The sequence below is a fragment of the Nicotiana tabacum genome, chromosome 21 (assembly GCF_000715075.1).
Source record: "Nicotiana tabacum cultivar K326 chromosome 21, ASM71507v2, whole genome shotgun sequence".
NCBI classification, from domain to species: domain Eukaryota; kingdom Viridiplantae; phylum Streptophyta; class Magnoliopsida; order Solanales; family Solanaceae; genus Nicotiana; species Nicotiana tabacum.
In genome coordinates this window covers 56776645-56797496 of record NC_134100.1, presented here as the reverse complement: position 1 = coordinate 56797496, position 20852 = coordinate 56776645, and the positions used below count along the sequence as shown (strand labels likewise).

Below are 20852 nucleotides of genomic sequence, written 5' to 3'. Positions count from 1 at the left end.
ATTCGAGGTAATTAAATTTTTAATACACATGGTTATTTAAGACTACTTAGGCGATATGAAATATAATTAAAAAAATTAAATTTAAGAATTCAAAAATTAAAGAATTTTTTTAAATTATACAAACTTTGAATTATTATTATTATTATTATTATTATTATTATTATTATTATTATTATTATTAAGCTTAGATTTCTATTTGATGTTCAATATTGAATTAACCTCATTTGAGTTTGAATTGCAATTTAAATACCAGTTTAAACTAGCAATGCTTATGTTATCTTTAATCAACCACCAATTTTGTTATGATTTAATTTACTAATTTTGTTATGAATTTAATATTTTCTAATGGTGTAGCATTATACATGGAACAACAATAATGAGTTGACTCAGGCTCGGCTCTAGCTAGATAATATTTTAATAAAGCTCGATTGAACTCGTTTTAGCTTCGGCTCAGCTCGATACTATAATAAGCTCGTTTAACGATATTGTTGTAACCTCCTCCGGACTCGATTCGGGCTTGGCTCGATGCCTAAACCGAGCTCTAGTATATGGATAAGCATTAAGTTTATGGTAAAAATAAAAAATTCTCATTCTCCAATAATTGGGAAAAAAAGGTTCTCCATAATATGGTGTTCAAACTTAAATTGAAGTGGTAAAAGCACATACCAATCCCTCCATCCAACAACATGAGGAAGTTGCCACTTTTGCGGCTTTTTGTTTGGGAATTGGGAAATGAGAAATGAGAAATACGTCTACTCCAAACATCCAACAATTGTAGATCCACACAAGTGATGCAAGCATGTTCCGAGAGAGAGTCAGGCGAGTGATACTGCCCCCAGCTCAGGAGGTAGGTACATTACAATGTCACTGCCACCACTGCACTTATTTTTCCTTAGTAATTTTAATAACTGGTAATTGCAGAATATCGATAAGTTGGAGAAGGTTATCAAAGAGGGAAATTACTATGGAGCTCAACAGATGTATAAGTCCACTAGTGCCAGGTTGGTACGAGATTTTTTATATATATATGATTGAACTCCCTGTATTTTGTTAATAATATCCTCCCCCGCACTATATTTGTTCTCAGATATGTGTCTGCTGAGAGATACTCTGACGCCTTGAATGTTCTTCAGTCTGGTGCTTGTTTGCAATTAGACAAGGCCCAGGTTATATTTGTGTTCTCTTCTACTTGTACCATTTAATTTTGACCACAACCACTTCTCGAATAATTTAACCTAATCAGGATTCTTCTACCCTTCTTGACTTTTTGCAGATTACCTGTGGGGCAGAGCTTTCTTTGCTGTTTGCTGAAACACTTGCAAAAGCAAAAGTTTCATATGACGAAGACACTCTAGGTTAGACTTTTCTAAATGTTACGGTTAATTTTCCTGTATTATGCATTTATGTTTGTATTGTCACAATCTTTTTCTCCTAATTTTGTCATTATACAACGGAAGAAAAATAGAACAAAATGAAAGAAAAAGATCCATATCGGCAATACCAATTAGTTGGGATTAAGGTTTAGTCAAGTTGGCATGTTCATTTTTGGTCCAATACTAGGAGAATTTTTTTTTTTTTGTCCCAGTAGAAAAATGTAGAAAATTTCTAATGTTAGAGAACCTGAACTATTGAACATTGGAATAAAATCAGTTCAAATTGAGCAAAATGGATAGTGAGGATTCATATAGCTGCACCCTTCTATTTTGAGACTAAGGCATAGTATTAGTAGTAGTAGTTGTTATTGCTGTAACCTAAGTACATAGAATTAATCTAGAACATTTAACAGACAACTTCATACAGAACATCCTAACATATAACTGCATTAATTCTCTTAATTTTCAGCATATAACATCTACTGCTTCATTGCCATATAGACTATATGGTCTATGGTGTAGAATATGTTCGAAATTGAATTGGCGAATGGGTGATGCCAGGAGCTCTTTGTGATCTGTTGCTGAAGTGGAAATTCATAAGAGGAAGATTCAAAGAGGAGTGCACGGAGTTCCTCATTTAGAATTTACGTGGACAATATGACATGGAAGCAATGGAAGAGCATTGAAGGAGTAGATGGATGGGTGAAAGTGGAGTACTTATTAGTCTTTCAAATCTACCTTATCTGCCACCATGACATATTACAAGTTTGTATCTTATCCATCTTTAAATTCTTTGAGGTTGGAGAAGTTTAAGAAGGATTCTCTGTGGAAAGGTGAGGAAGGAAAAAGGAAATATTGCTTAATTGGATAGAAGAATATGGTTGTCTCTCACAGATGTGGGTGAATTGGGAGTCTTACAATTATTCAATGTTCAATCAATCCTTACTTACGAAAATGATGTGGAGTTTTCAAGCGCTGAAGTAGCTTCATGGATGATATTGCAAGGAAATATGGATGCCAATATGCCATGGTCATGTGTGCTGGTCAATTGGTATTGCATATGTAAAAGGAATGGAAAAGACGCGGATCATTTACTTCTTCATTGTGAATTTATGGTCGGGCTTCTGAGTTTGGTATATTCACTGTTTAATGTCACTTGAGTACTCCAACTATATGGAGGTAAATTTTGTGATCTGGAGATCAGTAGGATAGAGAGAGAAGGAAGGTTGCGAAGAGCTCCTTTTTGTCTCTCTTGGATTATCTGGAGGAAAAGGATGATGTTTACTTAAATAGATGATCAAGAGCTTCTTCTTATGTTACTATATTCTGGTGTACAGAGAATGTTCCCACTTTGTATAGACAGTTTGATTGATTGTTCAGAAGCTGAATGTGAAACACCCATAAACCTTCATATCATCTTGCTGCATATTATGAGATGATTTTTTCGACTTATCAAATAATGTTAGACAAAACCCAGGATGCCTCTAAAGAGTAGTTATTCACTTTGCTAAATTTTGGCACAAAAGCTAAGTAGAACTGAACTAAAAATTATTCCAAAGAATTTCTGCTCCGGATGGTACTTATGTATGGATAGAAATATAGAATGCAAAACTGTCAGACTCCTATTTCTCCTTTGCAGTGTTGCTAAGGAACTTTGGAACTTGTTCATAAATCTATTTGGCTTGCAATGGGTACTCCTAATGGTTTAAGGGATCCCTTCAGCTGCTGGTACATGTGAAAGGTGCGGACAGACAAAAGAACGCTGTGGCAGTCCATTCCCGGCTGAATTTTTTGGACTCTATGGAGCGAAAGAAACAAGAGGTATTTTCAGGGAGAGGCCTCCTCTGTTTCAGCTTCGAAAGCAAGAATTTTGTTGAATGTACATAGTTGGGAAAAGTTTTTGGATGTAAACAATGTAACAAATTTTTGGATTTTGTTGACTCTAAGTATTACACAAGAGTCAATTCATTGTATAGATTTGCATCCTCTGGATGCCTTTAAGTGCAAGCTTTACTTTATTAGAAAAAGAAAAATCCAAAAGAAGTCCATAAGTAGAAAATTCATATTTCAGAAGTGTAATTTATACAATGAGACATCAGGAAGAAAACAAACTAAATAGATTCTGGTGATAAAACATGATAGCCTTTTAGATATTAGAACTGAAAGAAGAGTACTGTTTCCTTAGAATGGCAAGGAAGAGATACTAGCTCTTCTAAAACTGAAGTAGCCAATTAAATCATAACTTGATTGTGTTGCCATAGTTTGAAAGCTAAATCAAGCTATGATGCCTCTGTTTTTGTTGTAATTTTTTTCCCTTTTTTTGGGTTTCCGTTTTCTAATATTAATTGAGATTCATATAGCCGACCCCGACTTGTTTGGGCTGAGGTATAGTAGTTGTTGTTGCTGCTAATTTAATAAGGGGTTTTAAGTGTTGAGTTGGTTTATAATCAATTTTCCTTAGATCGTGTCAGGAAAATTTACAAGAAGTTTCCTCGGCTTTCTGTGCCACAACATTTGGACCTTGCAGATGACGATGACTTGCAAAAACTTTCTGAAGCCATTGCCGCAGCAAAAACACGTGTAGAAGGCTGTTCTTCCTTTCTGAAAGCAGCTATCAAGTTAGATACTCTTTCTTTTGTTGCAGCCAATCCACAGATCTTATCCATTTTTATGCTCTTCTTTGAAAACACGGCTGTTTCAGTTGTTGAAGGAGTTGTATACTAGCAGTATTTGACTATGTAAAATGAGATACTCTTACACATATACCTCTAAATTCAAAGGGAGATGGATTGAAGTTAATATGTCGTTATGTGAATAAAATTAATAGGAACTGAACATAATACTACAGAATCCTGGAGTAGCACTGTCTATAATTAGATATTAATGGAGCTGGTTGCATAATTTTCATTTATACTTTTGATGCAGCAACTTTTTCCTGTTCTTGTGGGATATTCCCTTTGACTCACTAGTCATGCTTCTTTTCGTCCAGAGACATCATTTTGATAAGGATGTCCAAATTCTTCATGGCTCATGATTTTATTGAGTCTTTTGGAAAGGATTGTTTACTAGAGTCTTATTCTTTGTGTTTAGCCCTTCGATATAGTAGACTAACATCCTTGACGCACGTGTTTGTCCTTCTGCAAGCCTTTTATCTTGTCAGAAGTACTTATTCCTTTTATCATACAGGAAGGGATAAAAAATGAACTATGCCTTGTTTGTAGGTGGTCAGCAGAATTTGGTGCGCATAGATATGGATCTCCAGAGCTGCATGACATGCTGGCAGATTATATGTATTCAGAGTCTCCTGAAGTGGTACATTATAGAAGCTGATGCTCTCTAGTTCTTGGTACAAAGAAAAAGTGCTGTGGTTCTGTTTCATAGGTCATTACTTTTTGATTTTTAAGGGGGGTAATTAGGCCTCAGATGACAAAGATGACTTGTAAAATTAATAGCTGCTAATAAAACTTATTATCTTGTTTAACTGCCTTGTGGCACATCATTTGGTAGCTTAAGGAAATCCACTCTTTACTTTTTTTCTTTTTCAAACTGTGAACAAATATGGGTTTCCATTGATTAATGAACCTGAATTTGATGGGGATTTTCCTGAAACTTAAGTTATTATGACTGAATTGCAGTCAACATTGTTGCATCCCTGCTTTGCAGGACATTGGTAAAGTATCTTTTCACTTTGTGAGAGGAAGGAATCCGAAGAAATTTGCTTCAGCTCTTGTAAATTTCATGGGCAAGGTAAGGTTTGGCTGTTCTTGCTAGTATAATTTTTCTGATATATATCTATCACTGGACTCATATTAAAAGCTCAAAAAGCTGGAGTTACATTTTAACTATTGACTGCAAGGAAGATCTTCTTGTCTACCAGGAATTTGCTTAAGAAGAAAGTTTTTTCTAAGTTTTTGTTGCTTTTTGTCAACAGTGGCCTATTAACCACCTGTATGATTTAATTTCAAACCGAGTATAACTCATAATGTTTAACATGCAGTGCTATCCAGGAGAGGATGATTTGGCTATTGTACGCGCTATTTTGATGTGAGTATCTTGCAATATAGTGTTTAGTACCTTGTATTTGGTGGTCCTAACTAAGTTATCCAACTTCTGTTGGTGGACATTCTGAACTTTACACTTCGACAAACTTATGTTCGGTCTCCCAAGTCTGTATTCTCCATAAAATTTCTGGGCATTTACAACTATCTGTAGCTTGTAGATCTTGAACTTGAACCTATAAATTTCTGAATGTAGCACCCAAGGGTGTGGCCTAGTGGTCAATGAAGTGGGTGAGAACCATGAGGTCTCAGGTTCAAATCCTAGCGGAGGCAAATACTAGGTGATTTTTTCCCATCTATCCAAGCCTTGGTGGATAGAGTTATCTGGTACCTGTTGCTGGTGGCAGGTATCCCGTGGAATTAGTTGAGGTGCGCGCAAGCTGGCCCGGACACCACGGTTATCAAAAAAAAGAAAAAAAAAAAAAAGTGGATGCCTGTATTGCTTCTGTCTCTCCCCCTCTTTTCCTGACATCCCATGAACAGCAGATTGCATGTACTGTGTTATCTGGCTTGAGTTTCTAACCTTTATCAGAATAGTGAAATGGAAAGTTAATGTAACAGTGACATGACTGTAAAAGAAAAATTGAACATAGACCTGCATCCTCAATGAAATGTTACAAACATGTCCTCAAACACAATGCTAAGTGTAATAACCAGATCTAGTAAAAGCAGTATGTGATGGCACAGAAAAGCAGTGACTGAGTTGAAAGAACATTAAAAACAAGAATAAAAGGAGAAAGAAAGAGAGACAAAAGGGCTGTGGGTGGGGAAATTAGCACCAACTTTGAACCAGTAGAGCTTCTGCAGCTTCTTCTTTGAAGTTCAAACCAGGTTTTTCCTTCCCCTGTTCTTCCACTCTTTCTTCTTTTTCATCTTCATATACTACTTGTCCTTTAAACAAGGTTCTCTACTCCTTCGAACCAGGTTCTCCTACTTCTTCAAAAATTCAAGTATCAGTTAGTCGTACTATTGAGTTACTAAAGCAATGGCGATAAAAGTTAGTGTCACTTCATAGTCGTGGCATGTGTTGCTTACTAAAGCAATAATGATGTTTCTACTAAATAAAAATAACACAATTAAAAAGAAAAATAGTAAAACAGTAGCAATGTTTCTAAGGTTTAGGTTTTTATCTCCGTATTTCTCTCTATTTATTCTAAAGCCGCAAATTTTTATTCTTTTGAAGATTTTATTTGGTGCTAGTATTGCACAATCGTGCCAATCCAAAAGATAAAAAGTGAAAAAATTCTATTACACAAATGTTGCAGCATGTGTCCTGGCCGTGGTTGTGTGCGAGAAATGTCTGAGTCAAACAGGTACCTTAAATTTGGTGTCTGTGCTTCATGCAGCTCCAACAGTAATTTCCCCATTCTAATAAAGAATGCAGTGAGAAGCCTTTGGGTTGCCTGGTAGTGCAGCTACCTGCATGCTCTCTTTGTTTTAAAGTAGGGGTGGGCATAATACCGACCGAACCGAAAAAACCGGCCGTAAATTTTGGTTTTTAGGTGTCGGTTTAATCAGTTATTCGGTTGGTGTGCGGTTTATATATTTTTAAATTTCAGTATTCGGTGCGGTTAACGGTTTTGGTGTTTCGGTTAACCGAAAAACCGAAGTTTTGGGTAATATTTAAGTTATTTATAATTTAATACTAAAGTAAAGAGGGACTAGGGAGGCGCAACAACCACTGCCAGCAAGTTTTAAGTTATTTAGTATTAACCATTGGGCTCAAACCCACCTCCTTTTTAGCCCAATTTGTATTACCCAATACCCACAAATCTTAAGCCCAAAATTCACAAGTCTAATTTCTATCTTACGGATTCCTACTTCCATAGTTCCATTTCACAATTTCTAATTAGGGTTCCTGACTGGCTGACTTCCTTCCTCCTCTTGCTGGTTGCTGCGCCTGCTGCCTAATGCCGAGTACCGACGCCTTCTTCCTCTTCTGCCGCTCGTCGCCTCAACGCCTCGTCCTCTGTCATTCTTCCTCAGGTTACCAGGTATGTAGGAAGTAACCTTTTCCCTAGTTCCCTCCTTCTGAGTTCTGATGTGCATAAAAAGAAAATTGCATTGTGTTGAGAGGCAATTGCATTAGCTTTTCTGAGAAAGGTAACGAAGCCAAGACAATTGCATATTTGCATTAGCCATTAGCTGCTGCCTGCTTCTGTATAATGGGGCACCACAAGACTTATTCCAAATTTCCAATGTAACAAAAAGCTTATTCCAATGTTTCAATGTAACAGAAAGTTTATTCCAATGTTACAATGTAACAGAAAACGAGCGGTCATGAGTCAACACATAAAAATCATGCACCGTTAGTAACCGGAAATAACCGAACTGAACCTTGAAAAAATCGTACCGAACCGTAAATACTTTGGTTTGGTTTGGTTATTAATATTACAAAACCGAAAACCGATAAACCGAACCGTACATTCATACTAACCGACCGAACCGACCGACGCCCACCCCTATTTTAAAGAAACTATTAGTTCAGTTAAGCTGTACATTCTCCATGAAAATAAATTGGGATGAAATGACATTCAAACTGGCCTAGGTATTAACATGTTGTTATAAGAACGTATATCCACTCTGAAATGACATTCAAACTGGCCTAGGTATTAACATGTTGTTATAAGAACGTATATCCACTCACACCTTGTTTCAAAATGGGACCAATACAGGTGCTGGTGAGTGGTGACACGTGATTTTTGCCTTTGATATGAAGGTTGATCCAATGGTTCTATAGTTATCTCTTTGCTTTGGCAGGTACTTGTCTCTGGGAAACCTAAGAGATGCTAACAAGCTCATGGATGAGGTGAAAATGGAAGTGGAATTGAAGAATCTTAATTTTCCTAGCTCAGAATTAACCCAGTTTGTGAACTATCTCCTCCTGACGTAAGTTCCAATCATGCTTTGAACACTAATCGATTTTTCAAGTGTTGAAATTAAAATTTCTTTTCTACTTCCTTTTAACATTATTAAGCTGTGTCATTCACAGTTCACAAACTCAATTCATGATATAGGTTGCAGAGGGATGCTTTACCTCTGTTTAATATGTTGAGACAAACCTACAAGTCTAGTATAGATAGAGAATCTACATTTATTGAAGTGAGTTGCTACCTCTTATTGAGATATTTCCGTACTTTGTTAAATCTTTTCACATGTTTCTCTTTGTAACTAATGTGATGCATAAAAATAAGACTTTTCTCTTTCAGATTAATGTGATGGTTTTCCTCCTAATGTTTAGTGTTTTTGTGGTTTAGTTACTTGATGAAATTGCAGAGAAGTTCTATGGCGTTCGACGTAGAAATCCTCTCGAGGGGATTGGAGATTTCTTCAAGGTAATGGTATTCTCACATTAGGAAGTTTGGCTAAATCCTAATAGTTCATCTCGAAAAAGTATGTGTTTCTTTTTTGCGGAACACAATCCCCCAGCTACACTTAAAATACTTCCTTGAAATATACTCATCTTCCCTGAAATAATTTACTAACGTGAATTGGTTAGGTTTTCCTTACTTATCAATGAGGAGTGAGCTTCACTTGCTCAAATCTGGTAAATGTGATCAAAATCCATTACACCTCCAAACCACTAACCCTATGACAAAGTGATCTCTTACCCCCTCGCCCCTCCCTCAACCCTTTCAACGTGAGTGGCTTCCTCATTTATTCTCTGATCACTTAATCTGAGTTCTCTAAACGAATTAAGAATGGGGGGTTACTTATTTTGAAGCCCCTTAGGTTATCTTTGTCATCATATATAGATGGATTTGGAGGAAAGAGTGTTTTGACCAGCATTGGCGATAGTTCTACCTAAGTGAAGCACATATTAGTTTGGTGGAAAAGCAAACATTTATTTTTAGTCCATATATTTAGAGGTATTGCTTTGTAACGAAAACACAAGTGTGACTAGCCTGTTGGTGAAATACCATTTTTTTTTCATGTCTGAATTCAAAATTTTCGTTGGTGTGTGAAACGATTTTAATGTTACAGATGATGGGAGGCGAATAGGATGCGACACAGATCTCTTCAATGTAATGGGAGCTCCTTGTGCATTCTGCTCCTTTTCGTTCAGAAGGAAGACTCAAACTCAATTATTCGTTCTTCTGGTTGGCTTAGTAATGGAGCAAATTTCTTTTTCAAATTAATATTCTACTTTTGACGATGCACTATTTGAAAATTAGAATAAAAAACGAACTTGAAATCAGAATGTGCTCAGCTTCGTGCTCTATTTCCTCGGAACTACTTGGAGTTAATAGTGTGTTTATGAAGGGAATGAAGAGAGTGACGCAGTACTAAAATATTAAGTCATCTGCAATATTACATGTGATATCTCAAATTTAGACCTTTTGTATGGCATTACTTTAATTACTAAAGTGAACAGCTGCGACGGTTTGTTTTCCATATGATATTAGATCGTTTGGAAATGGACTAAAACGTTCTTAGGTGATCAAATAGAAAGGGAGGGAAAGAACCAATCGAAAAAAGAAAAGAAAAGAAATAAGTTTGATAATTGAAACCTTGAATGAAGAACAATAAAAGAAATCAATAGTTGAGTGCATGTAAATTTGCGAGGCAAGTAAATGCGAACTTGATTAGGATAAGAACTATTAACTCTCTATTGCTTTGCAAGATTATGAAAAGATATACTGAACTTATTAGCAGTATTCTGAAAAATCCAAGTTGCCAAGTTGAGAAAAGTAGAAGAAGGAACCTATATTTTACCCTAAGCTCAAAGAAATGAACAAAAAGGATAAAAAATCGATGAGAATTTATTTTGGACCATTCCGAGTGCTTTTCATTGCTCCAAATGAATTTATAAATACCGGGTTATTTCATTTTATTTCGCTTTATTTTATGCAATGAAGACGGAAAAAATTGTATTTCAAAATAGTTGTTTTAGAATAATGGAAAAAGCTAGACAAGATATTTTGGAAGAAATACGTAAGTGTCTCGGCTCTATTCTAAAAACACTTTCCTTTTGTAGGAGATTTGAGGTGTTTGGAAAAAAACAAAAGTGATTTTGAGTTGCAGTTGAAATAATTTTTCTGCTATTAGGGATAATATGGCTGTAAAAATTTATGGTAGAACAAAAGACAAAAGTAAAAGATTAATTCGTTCAAGATAAAATATATTTACCAAACAATCCTCATTAATTTAACCAATCTATCTTTTGATAATAAATGCCACTATTTTCTCCTTTTCCATTTTAGTTTTTACCGTCCTTTTCTTTTTCCTTTTTTCTTTCTAGGTTTCCTCTTCTCTTCTTCTTATTTGGAGTAGTTTAATTTGTCGATTATAAATACGTATGCTTCTCCTTTCTTTCTACGTCTCTTTGTGTATCTCTCCTCTTCCTCTTGGGAATTACAAAGCCATCCCTAAAATTACAAGCTCTTTGAATCAAGTTAATATTTTTTCTTCTGAAAGTATGATTTCTGTTGTTTCCAGTATACCAGTGTCAAAATTCCTTTTCAATAGATTGATCAGATTTTACTGTAAGTTGTTTAATTCTTCTGAAATAATACCTCAATTTGTTGCCATCTCCCGTGTCTATTTTGTTTCATAAGTGGTATCAACCGTTGAAGTAGTGAACAAATAAATAAACTACTATAATGATAAGCGGTAACATTTTTTATATTTTTATCCAATATTTTCATTTTTTTTATTTTATATATATATATATATATATTACTATAATTTTTCGAAGAACCGCTTGGGACAAGGTATGTCTGCCCTCGTGTGGGGTTGAACGCCACGATAAAGTTTAATTAAATAGGGATATGCTATGCAAAAAAAGTAAACTTGATGTTATGTGCTTATCTAGTTCTTTTAAGCATAAAGCATAGTAGTAACGTGAATTGTGAAGCCTCTTATGGTATTTGAAAGGTTGCCGGGGTTTCTTGATTCTATTTCTATTTAGTCACCAATATTTTTAATATTTCATTGACTTGATAGAAGTATTTGCTTCTTTTTTACATTTAAACAAACAAGAAAAATAAAGGGATGTTTATAGGGAAAAGTGAAAGCATTAGCTTTTTGGTAGTGTTAGAATAAAGGGAGAATGTTGTTGGCTAAGGTGGTCAGAACTCAGAAGAAAGTAAACCAGAGGCTTGTTCTTTAAATGTTTGTGGGATTAAGCTAGGCATGTTATTGTTGTTGTTGGTTTTTTAAATTTTAATTTTTATACATAATAGAGTTTTAGTTCTTTTCTTTGTCTAGTATTATTAGTAATAAAGCTCTAACGCATATTGAAAAGAAAATGAGTAAGAAAGTGATACAAAATAGCAAATTTTGAGAAGCCTAAATGGAGGGGAGAAAACGTATAATAGTTTTTAGATTTATGTGTGGAAGAAATTATGGTTAAAAATCCTCTTAGAACTCACTTCAACAAATTAGGATGGTCTAACTTCGTGCAAAAATTAATGATAAAACCAGAAAAAATTATGATAAAGTCAAATTAAAGAACAAATGGGATTGCCTTAAAAAGACAAAGAATGAGATGCTATAAGTGGTAATGAAATTGGCTTAGGAAATGGTTGTGAGAAAAGACATTCAAGCGAGTACAAAATGGTGGGTTAAGAAGATAAAAATATTTATAATTCTCTTGTTTAGTTTTCACTTTAATTTGTCTTTTTAGAATTACAAATATATCTTTATCTTCCTATCCACCACCATATTTATTTGAATTATATTTTTCTTGCAGACCCATTCTAAGTCAGAACTTTTTTTTCCAACTTGAGTATCCCATTATTTCCATGTATTATAAAGGCTATTCGATTTGAACTTTAACTTGATTTTATTATAGTTCTTCTGATTCTATCATTGAACTTTTACACCAAGTTAGACCAACCTAATTTGTTGAAGTGGGTTCCATGACGATTTCTCGTCATGATATATTTCACACGTAAATCTAATAATTCTATGTTTTTGCACTCCATTTAGCCTTTTCAAAACTGCCATCTCGTGTCACTTTCTTACTTATCTTCTTTTTAATATGCATTAAAATGTGCAATTAATAATAATATTAACAAAGAAGAGAACTAAAAATCTGTTATGTCTAAAAAAATAAATTATAAAAATAAAAAATAAACAATATTTTCATTCAAAGAGAATAATTATTATCAGTTGAATTCTCAAGTGTCACCCATATCTAAATGGTTATATTAACTCCTAATCAAAGATTTGGACAAGAAAAAGGAGAAAAAAAGGTATTAGCATGACACAAAGAGGAGATTAGCCATTATTTGGTCACTCAACTAGTATGTGCCACAAACAAACTTATTTTTTGCATGAATTTCTCTTACAGACTGTAATTGGTATTGGAAGAAAGTTTACTCAATCAGATATAAATTTGTGGGAAAATATATGAATAATGGGTGATTAACACAAAATGGGAAATACACCATCAACAATGGTTGTATAGATGAAGAAAGTGAAGTTTCCTAACGGTTCGGTAGCCTCTCGAAGTTAAGTACAGACGTCTCCTTCTGCTCATGACTCGTGAGGCCTAAGTAACCCAGTACTCTGATATCAACTTGTCACGACCCAAAATTCTAACCTAACCCACTTGCTAGAAAAGCTGACAATCACATAACAGCTAAACATTTGAATAAAACATGTTTTAATAAGCTCAACAACGGAAAATCTCATAAACATATGATAAAAGTATCTGAAACTCTACTATAACCATCCCAAAATATGGTGTCAACGAGTGCATGAGCACTACTAAGTATCAGCATAAAACACAACTCTAGTACAACTGTTTGAGAAATAGAACGATACAGAAGATAATAATTGGAAAGAGAGTCAAGGTATGCGGACGCCATAGCAGCTACCTTGAAGTCTCCAAGCAAGTAGTGGCAACGACCTAGCAATCACCGCGTCCAGATATACCTGGATCTGCACACGAAGTGCGGAGTGTAGTATGAGTACAACCGACCTAATGTACTCAATAAGTAACATGACTAATCTTGGGCTGAAAGCTGTGACGAGCTCAGAAGGATATAGTCAGAACCAATATAATGACAACACATGTAAGATAATGACAATGACAATAAATAACTCAGAGAAACTTTTATATTCAGCTCGTTCATAGTACATAATTTAGACATGCTTTCAAAGCTCACAATTTAAGACCAACATTGATAATATCATGTCAGGTATAGCTAGCATGAGGAATGGTACATATCTATGCCTACATGTCAAATATGCATGTCAAATGTAAGGTATCACAATGATATTTCTAGGTACTCACACTCTCAGAGTACTCAATGCCCACTCATCACACATACTATCACTCAACATTGTACGGGTTCCTACGTCAATGCCCCTCACCAAAGCATATTATATATCACTGTGCATGCGCTCACTGCTGGTGTGTTAGACTCCGAAGGGGCGAATCCTACCCAAGCACTAATATAAAGCCTATAAAGCCTTTTGCTACGTGTAGCCCAATCCATAATAATAAATAAGCCTATAAGGCATGCTGCAGCATGCAACCCGATCGACAATAACACTCATAATCCGGCTCTCAGGCCCACCTCAGCCATCAATCTCTCAAATCTCAAGGGCTCATAAATCTCGTACCACTCAACCCAAACAATAATAACATGTGATGTAATAGTAAATGATAACAGAGACTGAGATATGATATGCAATGAAGAATCATGACTAAGTACATACTTGTAATTAAAGTAGATAATTCAAAACAACAGAAATAATCTCACTAGGTCTCAACAGAATAAACACATAGCCTAAACATGATTTCTAACATGAATCACAATTCAATTACTCTAACAAGTAAGCATTGCACGGATAGAACAAAACTTGATAACAACACAGTATAAAAGAATCAATCGGATCATAATTGCCACGATGCACGCCCACACACCCGTCATTTAGCATATACGTCACCCTAACACAACACAAATAACACATTTCCTAGGGATTTATACCCTCAGTTCCAAGTTTAGAAGTGTTACTTACCTCAAAGTGTGCAACTCAATGCTCCATCAAACCCTTGCCTTGCGAATCAGCCTCCGAACGACTCGAATCTAGTCGCAAACAATTTAATGTAATCAATGCAAGCTATAGGAATCGATTCCATACGATAAAACTAAGATCTTTAACAAAATTTAAAAAGTCAACCCAAAACGTCAATCCTGAGCCCACGCCTCGGAACCCGATAAAATTTATAAAATCTTAACACTCATTCAGTTACGAGTCCAACCATATCAAAATCACCTAATTCCAACCGCAAATCGACCCTCAAATCCTCAAATTTTACTCTCTAATACTTAGACCAAAAATCCCCCAAATTTCACCTCAGACACATATAATCTAGGTATAAAAACCAATGGATATTCCATATTTAAGGATAAAAGTGATTAAAAGTCACTTACCTCTTGAATTGTAGTAAAATCCCTCTCAAAAATTGCCCTTAGCCGAGCTCTACAAGTCCATAAATGAGATAAAACTCAAAACCCTTCGAAATATAACACTGCTAGGCATTACGCATCTGCAATCCATTCTTCACTTCTGCGAAACCGCTTCTGCGGTCTAATTTCCGCATCTGTAGAACTCACTTAAACTCCGCCCCACCGCATTTGCGGTCCAAAGCCCGCACCTGCAGGACCGCACCTACGGAACTTCTCCGCTTATGTGACTCATGCTCCCCAGTTGCCTTCCGCTTATGCGGACCATCCATCGCACCTACGGACGCGCTTCTGCGCATCTATGTCCGCTTCAGCAGACTCCTCATCCCAGCTCCTCAACCGCTTCTGCAGAAACAACACGCAGCATAATCCTCGCACCTGCGACCGACCAGCAACCTAGCCAAACACGCATCTGTGACCCTTGGGCCGCTTCTGCAGCGTCGCACCTGCGGAAAATCCTTCGCAGGTGCAATTGCATCAGAACTGAAGCTCCAGCATTTTTTCTAAGTCCAATTCTCAACTCGAATTCAATCCGACTCAAACCCGAGGCCCCCGGGACCCTATCCAAACATACCAACACATCCTAAAGCATGATACAAACTTAGTTGAAGCCTCAAATCTCCTCAAACAATATAAAAATCACGAATCGCACCCCAATTCAAGCCTAACAAAACTAATGAATTTCCAACTTCTAAAACCAATACCGAAACCTATCAAACCAACTCTGATTGATCTCAAATTTTGCACACAAGTCTTAAGTGACACAACCGACCTATTCCAGCTACTGGAATCAAAATCCGATTCCGGTATTAACAAAGTCAACTCTCGGTCAAACCACTCAACCTTCCAAACCTTCAACTTTTCAACTTTCGCCAATTCAAGCCAAAATAACCTACGGACCTCCAAATCAATATCTGGACATCCGCCTGTAACGACCTGGCCGGTCGTTTTATGTATTTTAGCCCTGATCCCCAATGTATTGCCTCCTCTATGTCATATTAAGGTTATGTGATTTGTCGGGGGGGTTTGGTTTTGGTTTCGGGCGAGTTTCGGAGTGGAATGGGACATATAATCCCTAAGTTGGAGCTTTAAGTGAATAGAGTTGACTGTAGTTTGACTTTTATGTAGATGAATATGAAATAGAGTTTATACAGTTCTAATAGCTCCGTATGGTGATTTTGGTCTTCAGAGCATATTCGGATATTGATTTGGAGGTCCGTAGGTCGGTTCGGCATGAATTGGCAAAAGTTAGAAAGTTGAAGGTCTAGAAGGTTAGAAAATTTGACCGGGAGTTGACTTTATCGTATAGGGGTCGAATTCCTATTTCGGAGTTGACATAGGTCAGTCATGTGATTTATGTCTTGTGTGCAAAATTTCAAGTCAACCGAAGTTGTTTTGGTATGAATCGATATTAGTTTTTGGAATTCTGAAGTTCATAGTTTCATAGGCTTAAATTGGGTTACGATTCGTAGAATCAATGTTGTTCGATGTGATTATTGACCTCGAGTACGTTGTTATGTGTTTTAGAACTTGGTATACTCGGACAGGGTCCTGTGGGCCTCGGGTGTGATTCAGATTGAATCCGGAATAAATTTTTGCTTGTTCATGTTGCTGAAGTCCCAGGCGTGCTGGTGTCATCGCACCTGCGAAGGGATTGACTGCAGGTGCGGACTCGCGAGTGCGAAAAATGAAGCGCATAGGCGAAAAGGAAAGCCCGGGGCTGGGCTCACAAGTGCGAACACCTGGGCGTAGGTGCTCCACTGCAGGCGCAAACATTTCTTTCGCATAAGCGGAATTTGGGAAGGGCCTTTGGGCAGGACCGCAGATGCGGTCATTTTTTTGCAGAAGCGGGCTTGCAGGTGCAAGCAATTGTCCGTAGAAGCAGAACCTCAGGGATTAAGTTAGAACTACACCTGCGATGGATTTTACGCAAGTGCGGCGTCGCAGGTGTGACCCAAGGCCCGCAGAAGCGAGGATCGCTGGGCAGAAAATGGGTCTTCGAGGGTTTGAATTTCATAATCCATTTTTGGACCTAGAGAGCTCGGTTTGTGGTGATTTTTCAGGGTTTTTCAAGGAAATCATTGGGGTATGAAATCCTAACTCATTTTTTATTAAATTACATGAATCAATTGTTAATTTCATCACTTAATTATTTATTTGAGTTGAAAATTTGAAGAACAAATTGTAAAATTTCTTAGGCTAAAATTAGGGATTTGAAAAGTGATTTGAGGTTGTATTCGAGTAATTCTTATATGGTTGGACTCGTTATTGAATGGGTGTTCGAATTTTATAATTTTTGTCGTGTTCCGAGGCGCGAGCCGGGGTTGATGTTTTGAGTTGACTTTTTATTTTGTTTTGCAAAGATCGTAATTTTGTTGTTCGAAATAGTTTTTTATAGTTTATATTTATAGTATGAAGTTATTTTGGATAGATTAAGGACTAAAGCAAAAGGGATTTGGGGGAAGGGAAAGAACCTATGGAAAAGAACGGAAAAGAAAAAAAGACAAAGGAAAGAGGCTAGCAATCTGGTGCTGCAAGATTGTTGTTCCTAGCTACTATCATTTCAGATTTCCAGGTATATTTTGTTATCCCATTGATATGGGTATATTTAGTCTATTTTGGGTTGAGTTAAATAGTGAGTTGATATTCAATTGAATTGGATACAAGAATACCCATGAGCAAGTTCAATTCCTTCGTTCTAAGTAATTAAATAATATCATGTTAGATACTTTATTGGAGAGATTGTGAGTGCTTGCAAAGCACTACGTGAAATAGACAAAAGTATTGATTTTTCAAGAAACACAAACTTTTTTGCCTACTTATAACAATAAATAAAGAAAATATAAACTAGGTTCCTATCCCTTTTAGTACTACCTAAGTCATTAACAAATAATCAATATCCATTTTCTAGAGGAATTAAACAGGAAAATTAATTAAATTAGACAGGGTTGGACCAATTACGTACGCTGCTAGTTCCAGAAGTTGATATATAGATTGGTTTTGTAATAATATAGGTGGTTGAAGAAGTTGAACCAAGTGCTCTCAAGTGACAAGTTCAATATTTGGCACGAGTACTGTGAGTAATAATCTTACCGCAATTTGTGTTTTCACAACCTGCATGGTTTATACATTATTTTAAAATTAAAATGTGTTTACCAAATGTTTGAAATTGCATGTGGGACAAGTCCTTTACTTGATATGGTACTGAATAATTTACTTGAGATATTTACAGTTATTCAAAATATTCTCACTGTTACTAGACATGTTTTACTGTTACTAGAGATATGATTACCGTTACCGAAATTGAATTACATGATTTTGATAAGAATTGAAATGCCTTGTACTGGTTTGAAAATGCTTCCATGTGAAGATTTACTGTTTACAAAGAAAAGTATGAATGGGAGGAGACTTTAAAAGATCTTGTAGCTAACGGTGGGTACGTAAGACATGGTGCACCTTGTATTTATCGATTACCGAGTACAGTTATAGCCCTCACTAGTGGGAAGGTAGAACTAGCATACAGTTACAGTTTTTTCTCGAGTAGGAACCTACAGTTATATTTGAATCCTTTTACGAAGGGGTCCACACAGTGATACAGATTACATGATCCTTTTCTGGAAAACCTCCCAAATATAAAGATTTCTATGACACAGTATTTACCGAGTTTATTACTGAATTGTTAAATTAATTTTGTTACAGGAAACACATGATGAGACTGATTATTATTACCGTTATAAAAAAGGGTATTTTATTTTGTGATTATTATACAAGCATGTTTCTGACTTGTCCCCAATTAAAAACAGTTGTGGTTAAGTATTATTACTCACTGAGCTAGCGACTCACTCCTTGCTATTATTTTTACAGAGACAGCAGTAGACGCAGGCGAGGATTCCATTAGTTAAAGACACGAGTTGGCAATTCCTGGTGAGCCCCGCATTTATTCGCGTGGGCAAAGATTGTTATTTATTTATTATAGTCTCTTTCTTAAAACTCTTAGGGTCGCTCCATAATCATTTTTATGAGTGTCATAAATATTCTTTTATTGATATAGACTTGTGACTCGTATTGGACTTTCCTATCGAATACTTGGAGATGAAGCTAGTATTATTGTGTTGGAAATACTTTGTGAATGAGGATTATAACTTGTTTGGTCGATATAGGTTGGTTGTGTTGTTGATTTCTAAGACATGTTTATTTGTGGATAGTCCTAAAACAGGAGAAACTCTATCCGATTTTCTATAAATTACTGATGAGGCTTACTTGGGAGCACTTGCTTCTAAGCGTCGGTCATGATCCTAAATTAAGTCGTGACAAAGTTGGTATCAGAGCTTTAGGTTATTCTTATGACTAATGGAGCACACGTCGGTAGTAGAATCTCAATTATGGTTATGTAGCCGGTCATTCCCATAATCGTAATTTTATGAGGGCGTGATAGGATGTGTCTTGTCTTTCTTTCTTATTCATCCGTACGTGTGTGGCGATTAGGGTCAAATAACTGAATCTGTTATTACTTATCCTATTCGTGTATGGCTCGGACCAATTACCCTATAATAAGCTTCAAACTTCAAAGACGTCAAATTTTGCCAATGGATATACAACCATCTCCAAGCAAAGAAATGCTACATAAGTAGTATACAAGACCAGTGAAAGGTTCATTGTGCCATATGAGGTGCTTCCCGGTAAGATGCGTAATAGAGTCCAATTCGAAAATTTGTACTAGTCTACCACTACAGCGATAGAGGAGTGCTATCACCAAAAGGTACTTACCTCCATGAAAACAAATTGAGATCTTTATGGATATAATGGATAAACATAAGAAGAATGAGCAACAGAATAGGGGCTCTTAAGTCCTCATGCACCTAGAAGATTATAGGGACAACAAAATATTCTTAATAAAGGTTCCTAAAGTTGAAACTACTAAGTTTACTATTTCTGATAAATCAAAGGATCCTTAAAGGTTTTAGTAAAATACTTACCACGTTATGAGCTATAGGATATTTCATGAAGTGGCCTATGGAACAAGCAACTTTTAGACTAGAGAACATGGCGAATACATGAAATGCTACTATACTTTTAGGGATGCCAACAAGAGCAACACAACTAATTTGGGAATAATTTCACTAAAGTGTTTATGAATCACTTCCTTCTTGACAGTTTATGACGTGAACTTGCTTGTTAGATCATTTAAGAAATTGATTTAGACGATGGGTATACTTACATATAACACCAAACTTTCTCAGCTGGATACGCAAGCAACATCTTAAGTTTAGAGATTATTGAAAGGTTGGTTAATTGTTTAAACAAGGTAGTAACTACATTTATGAAGACTTAAACCTATTCTGTAGTAGTTGCACTTACCAGAAAGATTGAAAAGTTGGACATGATAGGCATGCAAGAATTCACATAAGAAGATCGAGATTAGAATATCTTTTAGTATGGATTTTAATATGAGTCGGAGATCTAAAAATCAAGGACATTTTGAGATATTAAGCGATCCTTTTTGGGTTATCACTTATGTGAAAAATCTATAGTAGTTAGACATGTGTTTAAAGCTTAAGTTTCAAGTTAAGAAAAGGAAACCCTAGCTAACCAAGTTATACTTGATATGGTTGACTCTAACGTACTGATGGGTATGGATTAATTATCTTCTTACCAAGCTACCCAAGATTATTATAGAAAGATTATTAAGTTTGGTGAACTTTAAAAGCTAGTTTTGTCCAAAAAGGATATTATAGGTTTTAGAGATGAGCAAAGTATATATTTTGAAGGTCTAATGGTTATAAAAGAAAGGTTGTTTGGGTCTCATAGATACAGTAAGGGGAACAAGAGAAGAAACACTTAGTTTGAGAAAAAAATATCATAATGAGAGATTCTCTAATGTATTCCTAAGGATTTACTAGGACTACCTCCAATATGAGAAATAGACTTCGGTATTGAGTTGACACTTGACACGCAAATCATATTATATCGCACCAACATAGTTGAGAGAGCTGAAT

At 35.9% G+C, this 20852-nt stretch overlaps 1 protein-coding gene across 7 annotated transcripts; it reads left to right on the top strand.

The window, feature by feature from the left end:
• Positions 1-521: 521 nt before the first annotated feature.
• On the top strand, positions 522-9723 carry LOC107781739 (protein GET4). Of its 7 annotated transcripts, none has more exons than XM_075242087.1 (13): positions 526-847; positions 922-1001; positions 1088-1166; positions 1274-1355; positions 3096-3194; positions 3901-3991; positions 4595-4685; positions 5037-5120; positions 5371-5417; positions 8192-8320; positions 8449-8533; positions 8689-8766; positions 9416-9723. In XM_075242087.1, the coding sequence occupies exons 1-13, from the start codon at positions 800-802 to the stop codon at positions 9431-9433; spliced, it is 1011 nt and encodes a 336-aa protein (XP_075098188.1). In that variant the 5' UTR covers positions 526-799; the 3' UTR covers positions 9434-9723. The 7 variants fall into 7 exon arrangements, 6 of the variants coding, with proteins under 6 accessions (XP_075098190.1, XP_075098188.1, XP_075098187.1 ...); XM_075242086.1 differs by having other exon boundaries at positions 527-847; positions 3835-3991; XR_012704440.1 differs by lacking the exon at positions 9416-9723 and having other exon boundaries at positions 522-847; positions 3835-3991; positions 8424-8533; positions 8689-8704.
• The last annotated feature ends 11129 nt before the right edge of the window (positions 9724-20852 follow it).

Bases quoted from the DNA above. Each gene is read 5' to 3' on its own strand.
- LOC107781739 (XM_075242086.1), top strand. From the start codon at position 800: ATGTTCCGAGAGAGAGTCAGGCGAGTGATACTGCCCCCAGCTCAGGAG. The intron at 3,195-3,834 runs GTATTTTCAGGG...AATTTTCCTTAG, and splicing joins TGGAGCGAAAGAAACAAGAG to ATCGTGTCAGGAAAATTTAC. The intron at 8,534-8,688 runs GTGAGTTGCTAC...TTTGTGGTTTAG, and splicing joins GAGAATCTACATTTATTGAA to TTACTTGATGAAATTGCAGA.